General features: G+C 58.8%; 1 protein-coding gene across 1 annotated transcript; it reads right to left on the minus strand.

Annotated features, from left to right (window-relative positions):
• Positions 1-427: 427 nt before the first annotated feature.
• TET3 (tet methylcytosine dioxygenase 3) lies at positions 428-15,354 on the minus strand. Its single transcript, XM_041471175.1, is given in 7 exon segments — positions 428-8,261; positions 8,579-8,915; positions 9,249-9,386; positions 9,479-9,568; positions 9,915-10,065; positions 10,732-10,975; positions 12,837-15,354. Coding segments are annotated over 7 exon segments (5,088 nt in total). The 5' UTR covers positions 15,226-15,354; the 3' UTR covers positions 428-6,522.
• Positions 15,355-20,336: the final 4,982 nt, after the last annotated feature.

The raw sequence follows: 20,336 nt of genomic DNA on the forward strand, positions 1-20,336 counted from the left end.
AAAAATCCCAAAAAAATCCCAAAATAAATCCCCAAAAGTGCCGGAAAAGCCGCCCCACCTCCGGCCCAATTCCCGGATCCCACAAGGAACGCACTCAGCTTGTCATTTTGGAATTGCCATGGTGCTAAAAAATAAAATGAAATAAAATGAAATAAAATGAAATAAAATAAAATGAAATAAAATGAAATGAAATAAAATAAAATAAAATGAAATGAAATGAAATTAAATAAAATAAAATGAAATAAAATGAAATAAAATGAAATAAAATAAAATAAAATAAAATAAAATAAATAAAATAAAATAAAATAAAATGAAATAAAATAAAGTGAAATGAAATGAAATGAAATAAAATAAAATAAAATTTTAAAAAATAGAATTAAAAAAAGGATTTACAAATAAAAGAAAATACAGTAAAATAAAAAAAAAAAATAGAATTAAAAAAATTCCAAATAAAATAAAATAAAATAAAATAAAAATCCCACCAAGCCAAAATCCCTCCTCACTCCCAGAACCCAAATGAGGAAATTGCGGCGGGGTCAAAAATCCCTGAAGGAGGCGCAGGAATGGGGAAAACCCGGGTGGGAAAGGGAAAAGGGAAAAGGAGGGAACATGGAGAGGATCCCAAAAATGTGGGAGAAGATCCCAAAAATGTGGGAGAGGATCCCAGAAATGCAGGAGAGGATCCCAGAAATGCGGGAGAGGATCCCAAAAATGCGGGAGAGATCTCGGAAATGTGGGAGAGGATCCCTGATCCCGGACAAGCTGCACCCGGGGCTGGGGGCTGAGGTATCTGCTGGGGGGCACGGGGGGGAAGTAGCACCAAGAAACCCCAAAAAAAGGAAAATCAACCCAAAAAAAGGGAAGGGGAAAAGAAAGAGGCGGGAGGAGCGCAGGGGAGGCAGGAGGGGATGAGAGCGAGGGGCTGCGGGAGCCTGGACAGGGCTGGACATGGTGCTGGACATGGGATGGACACAGGATGGACATGGGATGGACACAGGATGGACATGGGATGGACACGGTGCTGGACATGGTGATGGACACAGGATGGACACAGGATGGACACAGGATGGACACGGTGATGGACATGGGATGGACACAGGATGGACATGGGATGGACACGGTGATGGACATGGTGATGGACACAGTGATGGACATGGGATGGACACAGGATGGACATGGTGCTGGACATGGGGCTGGCGTGCTGCTGAGCACCAGCAGCGCAGGGTTGGTTGCTCAGGGTTGGTTGCTCAGGGTTGGTGCTGAAGGGGAGCAGCGCCAGGACCGGGCTCAGCGGGGCAGCGCCATGGGGGTGCCCGGTGCCCGAGCAGCACCGAGCTGTGCGCCGTGCAGGGTGGGCAACCACCGTGTCCATGCTCTGGGCAACCACCGTGTCCATGCTCCATGCCCAACCACTGTGTCCATGCTCTGTGCTCAACCACCGTGTCCATGCTCTGGGCAACCACCGTGTCCATGCTCCATGCCCAACCACCGTGCCCATGCTCTGTGCTCAACCATCATGTCCATGCTCTGGGCAATCACCATGTCCATGCTCCATGCCCAACCACCGTGCCCACACACCGTGTCCAAGCCCCACAGCCGAGCGCTGTGTCTACACACCCAGCTCAGCACCATGTCCACACATCATGTCCGGGGTGTGTGGCCAAGTGCCATGTCCACACACCGTGCCTGAGCACCACCCACGGAGCACCACGCTCAAGCACCATGCCCACAACACGTGGTCAAATCACGTCGTGGCCGAGCACCACGGCCAGGGGCCATGTTCAAGCACCACGGCAGAGCACGGGCCCAGGAGCCACGGCCAAGCACCGAGCCCAAGCACCAAGCCGAGCGCCATGTCCATGTGCCATGTCTGAGCACCGTGTCCACCCACCACGTCCGAGCACCATGTCCACAGTGCATGGCCAAGCACCAGTGTCCACTCAGCATGTCCGAGCACCATGTCCACTCAGCATGTCCATGCACCATGTCTAAGCACCAATGTCCAAAAACCAATGTCCGAGCACCATGTCCACTCAGCATGTCCATGCACCATGTCCAAGCACCAATGTCCAAGAACCAATGTCCGAGCACCATGTCCATGCACCATGTCCACACACCCCGGCTGAGCACCATGTCCACACATCATGTCTGAGCACCACGTCCGAGCACCATGTCCATGGTGGCATGGCTGAGCACCGTGCCCGAGCACCATGTCCATGCCCCATGTCCAAGCACCATGTTGAACACCATGCCCTTGCACCATGTCCGAGCACTGCGGTCAAGCACTGTCCACACGCCCTGGCCAAGCACTGTCCACACATCATGTCAACACACCACGGCTGAGCACCACATCCATGGTGCATGGCTGAGCACCATGCCCGAGCACCATCTCCATGCACCATGTCTGAGAACCATGTCCGAGCACTGTGGCCAAGCACCGTGTCCACACACCATGTCCATGCACCATGTCCAAGCACTGGGATCAAGCACCATGTCCACACACGATGTCCGAGCACCACAGCAGAGCACCGTGCCCAAGCACCATGTCCATGTGCCAAGTCAAAGCACCAAACACAGCACCATGTCCACACACCACGTCCATGATCAGTGTCCAAGCACCACATCCAAGCACCGCAGTCAAGCACCATGTCCGAGCATCATGTCCGAGCATCATGTCCATCATGTGTGGCCAAGCACTGGGACCAAGCACCATGTCCAAGCACCATGTCTGAGCACCACGTCCATCATGAGTGGCCAAGCACGGGGACCAAGCACCATGTCCACGCACCACGTCTGAGCACCGCACTGAGCACCATGTCCGAGCACCGTGTCCACAAGGAGTGGCCGAGCACCGTTCCTGAGCACCACGTCCATGACCACGCTATGTCCATGACCTGTGGCCGAGCATCACGACCGAGCACCACGTCCATGACCACGCTATGTCCATGACCTGTGGCCGAGCATTGAGCCTGAGCACCGAGTCCAAGCACCGCGTCTACGATGTGTGACCGAGCACCGCGTCTGAGCACCACAGCCACCACGTGTGGCTGAGCACCGTGTCCGAGCACTTATGTCCACACTCCACGTCCGAGCAGCTTGTCCAAGCACTGTGGCCAAGCACCATGGCCACACACCTGTCCAGGCACTATGGCTAAGCACCATGACCACACACCTGGCCGAGCACCCTATCCAAGCACCATGGCCACACACCTGTCCAGGCACTATGGCTAAGCACCATGACCACACACCTGGCCGAGCACTGCGGACACCTGGCTGAGCCCTGCACCTGGACATCACCTCTAGCACCTCATCCCGGGACCACACCCGCCCCGGACCCGCAGGGAACGGCTCCACCACGACCCCGGCCGGCGGCACGCCTCGGACACGGCGCCTCTTTCAGTTTGCATAAACCCAACCGGCTCCCGGCACGCCTCGAGCTGTCGCTCCGGAAAAGTAAACTTCCTTCTCAACGACATTGCTTAAATTTTGTTTTTTTGTTTTTTTTAACTTGGTTCCTTAATTTGATATATACATTAGTAGCACCTCAGCGAGATGGAATCAGGCAGAAGCGTGATACAGTTTGTTAAAACACCATAGCACCGTTTGTATTACAAGATTTCATTTAATAAAAATATGCCTTATAGAGCCCACAAAGCGTACTCCAGTATTAAAAGGAAAAATCAGCAATTGAGGCACCTCAGGGATTCTGGTTTCCTTCTCCTTCCCATGCCTCATCCCGAGAGCATCGAGATGGAGGGGGACCCAAATTGCATCCCCCGTTTCCTGCCCGAGGCGAAGCACCGTGGCCAGAAAAACCAAAGCGGGACGGAGGAGCCGGTCGGGGCTCCCCGCGCCGAGCCCTCCCTGGGGTTTCCACCACGGCTGTTGTTCTAGCACCATTGTGGCCATGACCTGCTGCAAAACCAGGTCCCCACATCCCACTCGTTAAAAACATCCCTCCCCCCCGAGCTCCGCGACCCCCGCGGCTTCGGCACGGGCGGGACAAGCGCGGCCGCCGGGACGGGTAAAGGGAAAAGATTTTGCTTGGAAACAGCCTCTCAGCAGCAAGGGGTAAAGAGCTGTGCATAGATTTCGAGTTTGTGTAGAAGTCTGAAGCGTGCGAATTCGTAATGACTGAGAGTTGAGGTAGGTTAGACAAAGTTTATGTAGTGTAAAAACGTTGAGACTGCAGCAGTTCTCGCTCCCCGACCCGCGGCGCCGGCAGCTCCCCGCTCTCCCGGGCTGAACCCGCCGCGCCGGACCGACCCCTCCCTGCACCGAAAAACCTCTGAGGAAGCAGGACTTAGACAGGTTACACGGACCATCGCCTTCTCCCAACGCTCCTTCTCCTCCAAGGCACCCCCGTCACGCCAGCCAGAGAGCCCGGGTGACAACAACAGGGCCGGCACCCGAACCCGGCCCCGGATCGTCCCCGCTCCGCGTTCCGAACCACGGCGACACGGCGGGTCCCCGGCATCGCCCGCCGGCGTCCCTAAAATCTGACTCTTACAATCCTGATATGCTATTGGGTATTTCTAAGAAAAGCGGGAATAGCTCGTTGAGTTTCCTTGTCAAATATACGCGACTTTACAGATTACGGTTAAAAAACGAACAAAAAAACAAAAAACAAAAAAAAAAAAAAATTCATTAATGATGAAGGACGGACAAAGCATGTTAAATATTCTGCCAGTATTTACAGTTCTCCCACGATAATCTTGTTTAAAACATACTGCTTCAAGTTGGGGGGAGTGGGGGGAGAGGAAAGAGGGGAGTTGTTTGCTTTTTTAAGTTTCGCTTTCATTCTTTTTTTTTTTTTTTTTAAATCTAGGTGAAAGTGCTTTTAAAAAAATTTCTTTCCCTATTTACAGGTTTAAAATCAGACCACGTCAATGTTCAGGCTGTTTTACCGAGATCCTGCTGATCCGTGCCCGTGCGCGATGGGGGGAAGGAGGGTGACGGTAAACACGAGGTGATCCCGCACGGCGACGGCGTCGGCGCTGCCTCGCTGGCTCTCCAAAAGGCACCTCAAAGTGCAAAAGCAACGACCCCGCCCGGGGACGCCGGCCCCCGGCTCCGGCCACGCCGCGCTCCCGGCGAGCCGCGGGGCAGCTCGGCCGCGCTCCGTCCGTCCCGGCGCCGGGCGGGAAGTCTCGACTGAGAGTGTTCGAAAAGCACCACGCGGTTGTCGTCGTTGCTGGGTTATTGGTTGGGTTGGGGTTTTGTTTTTTTTTGTTTGTTTTTTTTTGAGGGAAGAACGGTGATCCGTAGGAAGGAGGGATGGCACCCGGGGAGAGAAAAGAGCACCGAGCCCCGGCGGCGTTGGCCGCGGCTCGCCGGCACCGGCGGGGAAGGCGGACCCGGCGGGGTTTTGGCCAGCCAAGTCTTGGGATTCGCTCTTCCCAGAGCCGATTGCACGGAGAAAGTCCCCCGGAGACGGAAAGCACCAGACTTTAGCAACAGTGATGTACAGAGAGCAACACTCGCTATTCACAGTTTGGGGTTGGTTTGTGTTTTTTTCCTGTTTTTTGTAATTTTTTTTTTTCTTTTTTTTCTTCTGTTTTTGTCCCGTCGGCTCCTACGGAGACGCCGCCGCTGCCGCTCGCCCCGGAGGCCGTGGGCAAAGAAGCCCCAAGTCCGAGCCCGAGCGTGGCCCCCCGGCAGCGGCGTTCCCCAGCCCGGACGTGTCCTGAGGTCTCCGGCGCCAGGAGAGACGCCGGTTTTGCTCCGCGGCGGCAGAGCCGATCCCGCCAGAGGCAAGGAGCCGGGCGGAGACGCGCCATCCCAGGATGGCCCGCTCGCTCGCGGGCTCCCGTTGCTGTGAGAAAGGTCTCCTCAAGCTGCAAAATTGGTATTTTTAGGTCCTTGGAATAAAAATAATTGGATGTTCAGCGTGTCTGGCTGACAGTAAAGCACACGGTCCCACCAGCCCCCACGCGGCGGAGCTGGAGGGAGTCACCTCTTGCCTTTGAGCTGGTTTGGTGTTCAAGTTGGTTTGGATTCATGATTAGGGTGGTTTTTCAATGTTGGCTTCTCTTTCAAAGATCGGCTTCGTCGTTGTCATCGGAGTAAAAAATAAAATAAAATCAAATCCAACAAACAGGCCATTTTAAGTGGAATTAAAAACCTCTCCTTGCGAAAGGACACTAGGAAATTCATCCGAGGCTAGATTAAAAAACATGGAGATATAAATATGAGATTACCTAAAATCATCAAACAGCATCGTTCCTCTTGGGTTTTTTAACCAAGTTTTGCTTGCTTTGCCAACTCCTCCCCGGGCGCAGCTCTCCGACGGCGTGAGCCCGCGCCGGCTCCGCTGCTCCCAAGCACACGCGTTGGGTTCGTTTCCTATGGGTTGGATTTTTTTTTATGTTTTTTTGTGGTTGTTGTGTTTCGCTTCGGTTTCGTCTATTTACTTTTGTTTTCTTCTCCCCCATGCCCGAGGAGAAAGCACCACGAAGCAACGCCGGGCTGCGGCGCTGCCGAGGGTTGAGGTAAGATGGGGCCATGGCGGTCGCCTTGGTCTCAGATCCAGCGGCTGTAGGGGCCCGTCACCTTGGTGTAGGCGTAGGAGGACACAGTGATGGCAGAGTTGGTGGGGATTGCCACCGCCTGCCGCGTGGGGACTGAGTCCCTCCTCTCCTTGCTGGGCGCCTCGGTCGCCAACGCGCCGCCCCACTTGCGCTTCTTGGCAAAGGCTTTGGCGTCCGGCGGCAGCCCCAGACGCGCCGCCTCCTCCTGCCGGGCCCGAGCCCGCTCCGCCAGCTGCTTCACCTTGGCCTCCCACAGCGCCAGGCCGTGGTTGGGCTGGTTCAAGTTCTTGTGTTGGTAGAAGACGAGGGAGATGCGGGTGGGGTGGCAGCGGTTGGGTTTCTTCAGCGGGGTGGTGGCGTGGAGCTCGCGGCGGGCACACTCGATGAGGATGGAGCCGTGGGCGGGTGCCACGGCCACGCCGCCGATGTTCTCATCCAGGAAGTTGTGCTCACTGTCTGACCACTCCTCTTCCTCTTCCTCCTCCTCTTCCTCCTCCTCTTCCTCTTCCTCCTTCACTGCCTTCTCCGGCAGATCCTCCTCCAGGCCAAAGGGGTCCCACGGCTTCTCCTGGTGGGGTCCTGCCACCCCCTTCTCACCCACTGCTGCCTCCCAAGGCTTCTCCGCCAGCCCCAGGCTGGGTGCTGGTGTCCTCTGCTCCTCCACCTTCACGGAGCCCCACGGCTCCTCGGGGAAGCTGGGGAGCCCTGGCAGAGCCGAGCTGAACCCCAGTGACCCCAGCAGGCCCGGGGTGCCCGTGCCCGCCAGCGCCGTCTCCCCCAGCTTGCAGGGGCTCCACGATTTCGGCAGCAAGCCCGAGCCGGGCGCTGCCGCCGCCGCCGTCTCTCCAGCCAGGACATGGGACCACTGCTTCTCAGGTGGTGGCAAGCGCACGGCGGCATCGAAGGCGCTCAGCTTCTCCCGCCCGCCTGAGCCCGGCGCCAGCGCGCTCCATGAGCCCTCAGCTGTGCTAGTCCTCTCAGGGGAAGCTGTGCCCCGGGGTGCCTTGAAGGGGCTCCACCGCTGCTCCGGCGCCGTGCCGTGCGCAGGGACGGCCGGCAGCGTTAAACCAGCGCCGGGCACGGCCGCAGCGCTGGGAAGGGGCTCAATGGCGGGCGGGGGGTCTGGAGGCTCCTGCTTGATGGGCCTGCTGCCAAAACAGTTCTGTGCAAACGATGGTGCCTCCTCCGAGCCCGAGCTAGTCCTGTGCGCCCCGGGCGTTGCCGCAGCCGCTTTCTGCTGGCTGGCGTAGCGGTTGGCTCGCTCGTAGGTGCGCTGGTGATGGTTTTTGCTCCGCACGCTGTGCGGGATGGGCTCAGGGAAATTGGTGTTCCCGTAGGTGTGGTTGAGGTTCTCCTGCAGCGCTGAGACATCGGGCTTCTTCTCGTAGCCGTTGCTGACCCAGCTGCTCCCGCTCCTCTCGGGCGCCCCGTAATTGAGAAACTGTGAGGGGAACACGTGGTTGCTGGAAAAGCCGTAATACCCGAAGGAGGGAAGCGCGAACTTGGAGTGAAACCCGTTCACGGAAGGCAGATTGGGCTGTGCATAGTAGGAATGGTAAGAGTAAACACTGTTCATGCTGTACGGGTCGGAGGGCCGGCAGCTGCCCAGCACCGAGTAGCTCTCCACCACGGCGTTGCCGTTGTACTTGAAGGCGTTGTAATGGCTCTGGGGTTCCACCTTGATGGAAGGTTTCAGCGGCTGCGGGGGTATCCCGCCTTTCAATGCCATACCTGTGGGACAGCACACACAGCCCCCGTGACCTGCCAGCCAAGGGAGCCACCGGAGGGGAACCAGGACCCCAAAACAGTTGGCCAGACTCAGAAACCCCATGGTGATAGGTTTGCCAGCCAGCTGCAGAGGTTGGCATCAGCTGCCATCACCTGGCACACCGGCATCGATTTGCACCTTTGTGAAAACCCAGGTGGCACAGAGATGCCATCCAGCACCACAACACAGCGGCCCAAAAAAGTCCCCAACCACACCCCTACCCCCTCACGCGCTTTCCGGGTGGCTCGGGGTGGCAGGACCTCACCTCTGCCTCCGTTACCTGCATTTGGCTGGAGCGTGGGGAGCTCGAGCGCTTCCTGCTTGATCTTCTCTGGCGTCATCAGCTTCTCTTTCTGCAGCTTCTTCCTCTCGGCAGCAGCTCTCCTGGCTTCCAGCTGTCGTTGCCGGCAGGACTTGGCAGGCTCGGGCAGCTTGCGGACCTCGCGGGGGAAGGACGTGAGCACCTGGATGGCCCCGCTGCCCACCTTGGCGTTTTGGTTCTCCTCGCTGCCAAACTCATCTGTGCTGGACATCTTGTAGAGGGGGAGGACGTGCAGCTGCTCATCTTCAGGAATTTTCCCCACCACACGATTGTCTTCCTTCGTCAGTGTGCAGACCTAGCCAGAGCAGGTGCTGTCAGCGGGATGCTGATCGATGCGGCCCGTGCTGGACGAACCAAACCTCACACTTCTTCCCCACACTGATGTGAAGCCACACCAGCCTGGCATCCCCCCAGCCTGCTCTGGTCCCCAGCTGGTATTTGGAACCATGGGGTTTGGGTTGGACAGAAGTAGATGCTGGTCCCTGTTAGACCTGAGCAGCTCATGTGAGGTGTGCCCACACCAAACACCTGGAGTCACGAGGTTGGGACTGGGGATGGAGTCCCTCAAAAAGGAGCATCCCAAATTAGGGGGGAGCACTTTGAAAAGCCCTGCCGGGTGCCTGCTTACCACGGTGCAGCCGTTGTAGAGGTTGTGCTGGTCCTTGTGAGCGTGAGCACAGAAGTCCATGCATGCCGTCACCCCCGAGAACGGCCTCCCCTCCTTCAAGCCCAGCCGGCAGTCGATGGCTACATCCTCGTTGGTGACCTGTGGAAGGAGGAGCTGGTTACACAAAATCCCCCAACAGCACCACCCCACACCCATTCCAGCTGTGTGCCAGGGGCTGGGATGAGCAGGACCTGGTTTTGGTAGGCTTGCGGCGCCAGCCTCTTGTAAAGTGGAGCAACCTCGGTGGCCAAGTCCTGAAAGCTTCTCCGGAGCAGCTCTTCCTGTGGAAGGGAAAAGAGGAGGATGTTACCGAGGGGTTTTGGCAGCAGGGATGGAACTGGAGACAGAGCCCACAGACACCACATGGCAGCCAACCCTTCCCACGATATCCACCATGGCACAAAACATGTGGCTTAAATTCCTTGTGAGGATTTGGCCATTCAAGCTCCAGCCTCACTGTCTTCTGGGATTTCTACAGAGAAAGGTGGCATTCGTGCCACCTTTCCTTTCCTCATCTCTAGCCCATAAAAAACCCCACAAGGAATCCTGTTTTCAGAGTCCTGACAGGAAAGGAGCTCCAAACCACCACCCCACTGGCGCTGCCCCCGCTCCACCTCCATCACCCACCTCTTTGGGGTTGTCTCCCACCAGCCTGAACTTGCGGGGAGTTTTGCTGCGGGCGTATTTGCAGCCGTTGAAGTACATGCTCCAGGAGCAGCCAAAGGAGAAGGAAGCACCGCAGGTGTTTGGGTCCTTGCCTTGGCATGCGCAGGTCCGGCTGGAGGGGGACATGGCGTGGGAGCATCAGCCACCGGTGCAGTGCAGTGACGGCAGCTCTGGGAATGGGAGGGAGCCCCGCATCCCATTCCCGCATCCCATTTCCACATCCCATTCCCATGCCCCGTTCCCGTACCCCGTTCCCACACCGTGTTCCTGCACCCCGTTCCCACATGTCTTTCCCACACCCATATCCCACACCCCATTCCCATACCCCATTCCTGTACCCCATTTCCACACCCTGTATCCCGTACCCCATGCCCACATCTCTTTCCCATACCCCGCTCCCACACCCCGTATCCTGTACCCCATATCCTGTACTCCATATCCCATACCCCATATCCCATACCCCGTTCCCATACCCCATATCCCGTATCCTGTTCCCGTACCCCATATCCCATACCCGTTCCCACCCCGCCTCCCCACCCGGGGCGCGCTGCCGGTGGGACTCACTCGTCGTTGAGGCCGCAGCGGCGGCTGGTGGGGTTGCCGTACTTGGTGAGGGTGTCGGTGAGCTCCTGGTAGAGCGCGTACTCCATATCCCATACCCCATATCCTGTACTCCATATCCCGTACCCCATATCCTGTATCCTGTTCCCGTACCCCATATCCCGTACCCGTTCCCACCCCGCCTCCCCACCCGGGGCGCGCTGCCGGTGGGACTCACTCGTCGTTGAGGCCGCAGCGGCGGCTGGTGGGGTTGCCGTACTTGGTGAGGGTGTCGGTGAGCTCCTGGTAGAGCGTGTCCCCCAGCGTGCGGGGGATGCCCTCCCAGGCCAGGATGAGGATGATGATGACGGCGTTCTGGCAGTGGTGGCCGGCGCGGTGCCGCACCAGGCACAGCAGCTTCTCCTCCTGGTTGTGTCTGCGGGAAACGCTGCTGGAGAACCCTCACCCATCGACAGCCACCCCTTTTTGGGACCCAAAACCCCCCTGAGGAGCCTCCCCCGTGGAAGCACCCTGGCACTGACCACAGCTCCATCCAGGGAATCTGGTCTGACCACTGCAGCTCTGCTGGGTGGGAGATGGAGATTCCAAACCCCCTCCTCACCCTACTCCCACCCAGGGTTCCTGTCCAGGACCTCTCACAGGCACCAGCCCAACTGGATGCTGCCATCATGGGATGATTTTGGGGGCAGGAAGTTCTTCCAGCCTGCTTCAGGCTTTCCCTAAGGATTTGGGGGTTCTCATGGGATGCCCTGAGCTGGCTGAACCCGTGTGAGGAAGGAGCTGCTGCATGGGGGAGAGGCAGGAGGATAAGGGGGCTACAGGAAAAGGGTTTGGGCTGCAGGGGAAGGATTTGGGCTATGGAAGAAGGGTTTGGGCTATGAGAGAAGGGTTTGGGCTGTGGGAGAAGGATTTGGGCTATGGGAGAAGGATTTAGGCTATGGGAGAAGAATTCAGGCTACAGGAAAAGGGTTTGGGCTATGGGAGAAGGATTTGGACTACAGGAGGATCCTGGGGCATCAAGAAGAGGATCCTGGGGCCGCAGGAGAAGGACACTGGGACACAGCCCTGCACACAGCAAACCCCTGGGGGTTTTCAGGGCGTGAAGGAACCGGGGTGGGAAGTGATGGATGCCCCAAACAGCCCCAGCACACGGGGATGTTCCAAAACCACCAGCTGGGATGTGTCCTGCACCACAGGGCAGCCAAGGGCTGGTCTGTCTTTGCATCCCTCTGCTCTCACCACCCTGATTTTCATTCCCATCATGTCCAGCTGGCCGGGAGCCAGGCTGAGGAGAAAGCCAGGCTCAGCTGGGCTGCAGCTGTCCAGACAGGGATCAATATGGGATGCTTGGAAAAAGCTCATTTTATTACAGCCTCCAACAGCTCCCGCGCCCAATAAAGCACCGAGCCCTTTCCTGCTGCATTTCTTTCTCACACAGCTTTTTCTTCAGAAAACAGAGAAGGGGAAGGGGAGGAATCCCCCCTCTCCCAGCCCCTAAACAAATCCTTTCCTGGCAAACTCTGAGGTTGGGTTTGAGTGGCTTCAGGAAAGCTTTCCCTCCTCTCCATGGAGTTTGGGCTCATTCCTGCTGCCATTCACAAGCAAATAAATAAATAATCATAAGCCCCACTAATAAAGTGCAGCCTGTGCTTAGCCCAGGGCATTCTCTCCCAGTACTGGGGGGTTGTTTTTCCAGCTGGATGCCCCCAAATCCTCACCCTGCTGCTGCCAGGGGAGCACACACGTCCACTCTAAATTTTAGGGAGGGAATACCCAGCTCCCCACGCTCGGATGGAGGTGGACTGGAAGGACTGGGTAGGAATTCTCTAGCACTTGCTGCAAAGTCTAACAAATGCCAATGCACACCAAAAATAACCACAAAAAGCCACACAAATCCAAGAGTTTGGTATTTTTCAATGCATCCTGGTGGGACTGGCCAGTGAACAAGGCAACATCCCAGCAGCAAGTATTTCTCCAGTGATAAGCACAAGCATCAAACCAAAGCCTGGGTTACTCAAAGCAACCTGAACCAGCTAATTTGGCTGAAAACACCAGGAATAACCAGGTGAAAGGGAGTTTAGGTGGGTTTGGACACTGGGACCACCATGGATTCAGGGGATTCAGCTGGTTAAGGTTAAACAGGAGAAAAACCCAACAGCCCTTTGGTTTTGCTGCTCATCCAACCCCCAACCCCAGCACAGCCAGTGACACCAGTGCCACCCCCGTGGTGACACAGCCATTTCCATCCAACTGTAAAAACAAGAGAGGAGAAGAGAAAGCAAAAGGGAGCTCCACAGCACCAGGGTTTCACCACGTGAGGGCCTTTCCTCCCCACAAATCAGGGCTTTGCTGATGCCACGGCTTCCGTTACCTTCCCAGGTCGACCCCACCCTGCAAAGCCACCTCTGCCACCCTCCCCACCACTCCCCAGCACGGCTGCTGGCTCACCAACGCAGTCACAGGTGGGGAATTCAGCCTGTGCCCTCTTGGCAGGGGTGTCCAGGAGGCTTTTGGTCGGCGTGTCCAGGTATTTCAGCGGAGACTCCAAGAAGCCGCTCAGGGTCGGCGTCAGCGGCACCTCGTCCTTGGTGGGTGTTCTGTCGACGTCGTCCACGTCTGGGTTTTGGCTTTCCTCAGAGTAAAAACACGTGGTAGACACCACGGTGATAGCACCAGAAGACTCGATTTTGATCTGTTTGGGGGAGCGGGCAGTGAAAGGTGGCTCTGACAGTGGCCCCTTCCCTGGAGAGATGCTTTTGGGTCCGGCTTGGGGAGCGCTGCTGGGAGCCGGGGCGGCGGTGGCCGCGGTGGTGGCCGCGGTGGGGGACCCTTGCGGGGCTGGTGCTGGCCCCCCCGGCAGCTCGGCAGCCCCGGGGGCGAGCGGGGCAGGCGTCTCGGGGGGCGGCAGGTTGAAATTCTCCCCAAATTCGGCTTCAAATTGTCGGATGAGCTCTTCCAGCTTGTCATCCACCATGATGGGAGCCGAGCTGGCCGGCGGGGGGGCAGCCGGCGCTTCCTCCGAGCCAGTCGAGCCCGCCGGCGCCGAGTGAATTTGGGGGCCCCCCCCGGGGGCACCCCTTTCCTGAGAGTCGGAAGCCGGGGGGACGCCGTCCAGGGGGTTTGGTGGCGGGGGGCATGCGGCGGGCTGGGGTAGTGCAAGAGGCTGGTGCGGGAAGGCCGGCGGCGGCGGCTCCGTTTGCATCTCTTCGGCGGGGGGTTCGGCGGGAGGTTCGGCGGGCGCCCGAAACCCCTCCAGGCTGATCTGCCAGAGGGGAGGGAAGAGCGGCTGCGAGTCCTTCTGCTTCGCCTTCTTGATCTGCACTTGCTTGCGGAGAGGTTTGGCCGGCGGGGGCTTCTCGGGCGGCGTTTTCTTCTTCTTCTCTTTGGGCTGCTTTTCGAAGGGCTTGGGGGGCGCGGCGGGGGCGCCGGGAGCCCACCAGCCGCTCGGCCGTTCCGGGGGTGTCGCCGCCGCCGCCAGGCTTTGCTCGAGGAAGAGGCTGCGCTTGTGGTGGAGATGCTGCTGCAGGACCAGCTGCGTCTTCTTGTGCAGGTCAGGCTCCTGTGGTGCTGGCGGCAAGTGGGGGCCACCCGGTGCTTCTTTGCTGGGTGCTCGCTCGGGGGGTTCTGTTTTGGGAGCTGTCATTTTGCCGGCCGTCGCTTCGGGTCTCTTGAAAGCCGCCTTGATGTAGTCGTCAGCATTACCCAGCAGCTGCTCCAGCTCTGCCATGGGGTCTCCAGCCCCCGCTGCCCCCTCGGCCTCCAGCCCCCACGTGGCCGCGAAGTTCCCCCGCGGAGGTGCCGCGCCGAAAAATGGCTCAGGTGCTGCTCCCGGCTCGGGCGGGTAACGGGGCTCGTCCCCTCGCTGCCACGCGGCCCCCGGCGGGCCGAGGGGGCCGGGGCCGAAGGGGACGGCGGGGGGCGGCGGCGGCGGCGGGGGCTGCCCATCGCCCGCGGGCTGGGGCAGGGCGGCCGAGAGCTGCGTGAGGGCTTCGATGGCTATGGCGGTCTGCAGGCTGATGTTCTTCTCCTTGGCGATGGTCAACGCGCTCTGGGAAAAGGGGAGGCCGTCGGGCGGGCACGGCTCGGCAGCCTCAGGCACCGGCTGGGGGTCAATAGCACCTTCAGGGGGAGGAGGCGGGGGGATGGCGGCGGCGCGGGGCCGAGGTGACGCCAGCTCTTCTCCGAGAGCCGTCTTGATCTTCTGCTCCAGCCATTCCAGGTAGTCGGGGCACTCGGGGCCGTCGCAGTTGCAGTTGGGGGGCTTCACACCGTGCTTGGCCAAAGCCAGGGCGGCCTTGAGGGCGTGCAGGTCCTCTCCTCGTGGCACCCCGTCCGCCGTGCCCAGCCCGCCCCGGCTCATCTCCGAGTCGAACTTCTCGTACAGCAGCGACGGCGAGCCCGGCGGTGGGAGCCGGTAGGAGGAAACGGCTTCGGCCACCGCTGAGAAGGCCACCAGGTTCCGGACGTCTTCCAAGTGGGCTTTGCCAGTGGTGGGCGGCTGACGCGGCGACCACCCGCTGGGCTCCATCAGCACGGTACCCCCCGCCTCCGGCCGGCCCCCATTCACCAGGCTGAGCCCGCTGCCCTCCTTCAGCCGCCTTTCTTCCACATAATTAATTGGCCCTTCTTCCATTTGGCTTCTGCTGCGTCCATCAACCGCGTTGCCCGCCGAACCTGCCTGTGAGGAGGGACAGAGAAGAGACATGAGCATCTCCACGTGCCCCAACCCTAATTTTTCCCTTCTGTTTCCTTTAGTTCCCCTTTTCCCATCTCATTTTATGACCAGGGGGATGAAGACGCAGATGAGCCACGCGAGGAAGTGCCACCGGCAAAGCCACGTGGGTTCTGCCCGGCTGGCTGAGTGAGGAGCAGCTCGGCTTGGCTCGGAGGGCAGCCACTTTCCACCGTGCCACCCACGTCCCCACCCCGCCACCCGCTTTCGAAATCACTCACAGGACCGTTTGGGATTTCCACCACCCGCCGAGGGCACCACGCACGTGGTGGGACAGGCAGAGTGTCCCTGCCTGCGGTGGCACAGTTTGCCCGCACTGAAGGCAGCAGCACAAGGAGGAGAGGGGGGTTTTGGAGCTGTGCCAGGAGCAAACATCCCGGCCGGAGCAGCCGTCCTTCGCCGGGGGCCGCGGCACGGCAGGAAGCCGCCGAGTTGGCTACGCCGGTGCCAGGGGCTGTTTCACCTCAAATAACCCAGCGTCTGTATCAACACGGCCGGCCAGAGCTGCCGGCAGCGCCGGGGCCGTGCCAGGCACACACCGAACACACCCGGCCACGCCAACGCCGGGTGGTGGCACTTGGGGACCGGGCTGGACACCCTGGGTAAGACCCTCCAAGGGGTTCTGCCAGGGATGGGGGGGGTCGTTGTGGTCTCTGTGGTGCTGTCCCACTGGGGATTTCGGTGCTGGCAGCACATTGAGCCGTTTGCTGATAAGCAGGGGGAGCTTCCGGCAAGCTAAAAATACAGCAGAGTTCACTGGAAAAACCATGCCAAAGCAAGCAGAGGCTGTGGGCAGAGCTTCCTGCCTCTGGACGGGGCCGCCAGCAGCCCGTAGGAAGGATCCGCAGCTCAGATTCGCGGGGAGAGCCGAAATACAGAGTTAAATACAAAGTTAAATACAAAATTATGGCTCCGAGTGCTCTAAGTGTCCGTGTGTGGCTGCTTTAACCCTTCAGGCACCACGGCTTCGGTGCAGAGTCCTTCACCCTTGGCTGTGAGAGCGTGAGCAGAGCCACGCTGCAGAGATAAGAACGCTACGCTGGAGAGATAAGAACGCCTGCTGACTCCGGCGAAACCTCGCAGGAACCACTCCCAGCACGACTCTTTCCAAAAAAACCCCTTTTCCCCAGCGGAGAAATCCCCCAGGGCGTCACAGTGCTGGTACGGCATCACCCCGTGATGTTTTCAGAGGTGTTTTAGAGGGGCTCCGGTGCCTTCGGGGCGATGGGACCGGTCCGGCAGGTCCGGGGAGAAAGCGCAGCCGGGCAGGGTGGGGACAGCACGCCTCCGCTCTCCTTTGCAAACCCAGCAGGGAACGGCCTCGCCCGTCCTCCCTCCGCCCTCCTCCTCCTCCTGCCCAGCCAAAGGGGATTTTCCCAAGCGCCGGGGAGATAAACGCCCCGAGCTCCCCCTCTCAGGGGGCTCCGGGGCACACGCCGGTGCCCCAAGGGTCGCCAGCCCAGGGAAATGATGGCAAACCTGTTCTGCTCCGGGTGAGGAGCCGCCCCAAGGGTTTGCCCAGGGGAAAACCTGCTGGGAAAGGGCAGGGGAAGCCCCAAAAATCAGCCGCAGGGCCAGGGAGGCACCTTGGGCTGCTCCAGCCCATAAACTGGGTTATGGAACCGAGCTAGGAATGTAGGAAAATAGTTCATTGTGTGAACTAAAGGACGGAGCAAACATCCCCCGCTGCTCCTAAAGGGTTAACCCGAAAGCCACAACCTTCCCCAATTCAGCGGAGGAAAAAACTTCACATACACATATATACCTACATATACATTAAAAAAACAAATTTTTTCCTGGCTGTCCCATCCAGCTCCTTTTGTTCCTGGCCCTGCTGGCTGGGAGATGTTAAGACCCCGCAGCTTCTCCCCAAAATCGATCCCCCCTCCCCATCCCGGCTGCACCAATTCCTCTGCCCTCAGCTTATTTTCCTCGGAAAAAGTTCTGCCTACCCAAAGCTCCCGAACCTCCTTCCATTCAACCCGAGAAAGGATAAAAGCTGGGGAGGGGAGGAAATAAATTAAAATAAAGAGAAAATCAAGCGATATGGTTGGGGTTAACCCGGCTGCTCCTGCACATCCCCTTCTGCATCCTCCGGGCGCTACAAAAGGGGAAAAAATCCCCCTGGGCAAAACTTTTTTTTTTTTTTTTAAATCCGTTTTTCCTCCCTTTTTAAATCCCCCCCCAAGTTTAAATGCCTTAAACAGAAGGAAGGGAATAAAAAAAAAATCAACCACACACAGGCTGAGCCCGGCTTGGAGCGGTTCCAGCCTGGGCTGCGCTCCCTGGGAATGGTCCGGAGCCGCTCGGAGCGCAGCGAGCGCGGCTGCGGGGGCACGGTGCGGGCCCGGGGACGCCTCCGGCCGGGCGGCACTTACGTGTGCAGGGGCGGGAGGCGGCGGCGGCACCGGCACCGTCCGCGGGAGGAAAGAGCGAGCGGGGCCGCGGGAGCCCCGGGAGCCCCGGCCCTCCCCGCCCCCTGCCAAAGCAGCTGCAGGAGCCATTAGCGCCGGCGCCGCGCGCACGTACGGACCGGCGGACGGACGGACGGAGGGATGGACGGATGGACGGACAGAAGGAGGGAGGGAGAGAGGGATAGACAGATGGATGGATGGATGGATGGATGGATGGATGGATGGATGGATGGATGGATGGATGGATGGATGGATGGAGGGATGGACAGACGGATGGACGGCCAGACAGCTGGACGGAGGGATGGCCAGATGGATGGATGGATGGAGGAATGGATGGAGGGATGGATGATGGATGATGGATGGAGGGAGGGAGGGATGGATGATGGATGATGGATGGAGGGAGGGAGGGATGGATGATGGATGATGGATGGAGGGAGGGAGGGATGGATGATGGATGATGGATGGAGGGAGGGAGGGATGGATGATGGATGATGGATGGAGGGAGGGAGGGATGGATGATGGATGATGGATGGAGGGAGGGAGGGATGGATGATGGATGATGGATGGAGGGATCTGTCCATCATCCATCCATCCATCCATCATCTATCCATCCATCCATCCCAAGTTCCAAACCCGCTTTTCTGCCTTTATTTTTCCCCTTTTCCACTTTTTCAAATTATTCCTTTCAACTCTTTTTGCTGCTATAAAAAGCAAACCAAACCCACCCGAAGCCAGCAGGGAAATGGAGTTTAAATCCCTCATCCTCCCAAAACCACCTGCTTCCCCACACCAGGGAATTCCCCAAAGATCCCCCAAAACAAATGTCTGGGAGTTTGTTAAACCCCTTGGCAGGAGCCAACCGGGTCAGGAGCTGCAGAGAACGGAGCACACACACACAGCTTGGTGCCATCCCATGCAAAAACCACACAATTTGAATAAAAGTGGAGAATCTGGGGGCCAGAGGAAGCTCGCTGGCAATGCTGAGCCCTTCTCAGCGGCACCGGGGCGGCTCTGGGGACACCGGGGTGGCTCTGGGGACACCGGGGTGGCTCTGGGGGCATTGGGGTGGCTCTGGGGGCACCGTGTGCCAGGGCTGCAGTGAGGGCACGGCCGGGAGGTCAGCGGGAGCCGCTGCCAGCCGGCGGCACGGGCCGGCCAAGAGGGAGCTTTGGCTGCCGGCCCCGCTGCGGTGGAGCCCGGCCAGCCCCGGCGCTCGGATTGTGGTTTTCCTCCTCTGGCACCCACCCCGGGGATCCTCCTCCGTTGGGATGGTGGCTTTGGGGCACGGCCGGGGGAAGCCCTGAGAGCTGCAGACACGACAATAACAAGCGAAGGGCTGTGCCAGGGACGGGAATGCTGCTGGGATCACACCATGCTCCTGGGAGCACCACCAGACCCCGAGAGAGGGGAAGAGGAAGGGGAGGAGGCAGAGGAAGGGAAAGAGGAAGGAGAACAGGGGAGTGGAAGGAGAACATGGGGAAGGAGATTAAGGCAAAGAGGAAGGCGATGATGGGAAGGAGATGAAGGGAAAGGAGAAGCAGCAGGCAGGCCGCAGAGGAGCAGATGACCTAAATCCAACTCGCCGCCCCTGAGAAGGGGAATTCAAGGAAATGTGGGAAGGCCGAGTGCCGAGTGAGAGCCGCCGGGTCCCCCCCGGGTCCCCCCGGATCCCCCCGGCCGGCCGGGGTACCCGCTGCAGTCCCGCCCCTCTCCCGCCCTGTTTCCCGAGCTGATTCCGTGGCCCCAGCTGACCCCGGCGCCGGGGCTGAGCCGCTCCTGTCCTCATTTAGCCCGGAGAAAAGCCGGAGTAACCGAGGGAGCTGAGCTGATTTCCGCTGCGGGAAGCACGGCTCTGCCCTACTCCAGTCCCAGGAGCGCTTCTGGAGACCCCCATGGTCACGACCCCTTCCACCCCAGCAACCACTGCACCCCCTTTTCCTCCTCCTTTGGGGTATGACGAGCTGGAATGTGATATAGTACCACTCCCCATCCCACCGGAACTGGGGGCTTCCGAGGGAGATGGAGGATTTTTTTCAAGGTGGAAAAAAGATTTGTTCCCACCTCCAACTACCTCGTTTCCCCCAGGAAAAGTGTTTTCCCTTTTGGAAGGGATGTTTGAGGTGGGGATGTTTGGGGTCAGGATGGCTGGGGAATGGAGGCTCAGGGTGGGAATGCTCAGGAGTGGGGATGCTTGGGGTTGGGGTGTTTGGGGTGAGGATTTTGGGATCAGGAATGCTCAGCAAGGGGACGTTCGAAGCAGGAATGCTTAGGGTTGGAATGTTTGGGCAGGGATGCTTGGAGTGAAGATGCTTGGGGTCAGGACACTTGGGGCAGGGACATGGAGCAGGGACACTTGGAGGAGAGACATTTGGGACAGGGACACACAGCAGGAAAACCAGGAGCAGGGACATTTGGAGCAGGGAAACTCAGAGCAGGGACACGGAGCAGGGACAAGGAGCAGGAAAACCAGGAGCAGGGACATTTGGAGCAGGGAAACTCAGAGCAGGGACACGGAGCAGGGACAAGGAGCAGGAAAACCAGGAGCAGGGACACAGAGCAGGGACACTCAGAGCAGGACACTCGGGACAGGGACACAGAGCAGGGACACTCGGAGCAGGACACTCGGGACAGGGACACAGAGCAGGGACACTCAGAGCAGGACACCCGGCACAGGGG

The sequence above is a fragment of the Pyrgilauda ruficollis genome, unplaced genomic scaffold (assembly GCF_017590135.1).
Source record: "Pyrgilauda ruficollis isolate IOZ18807 unplaced genomic scaffold, ASM1759013v1 scaffold258, whole genome shotgun sequence".
Lineage (NCBI taxonomy): Eukaryota > Metazoa > Chordata > Aves > Passeriformes > Passeridae > Pyrgilauda > Pyrgilauda ruficollis.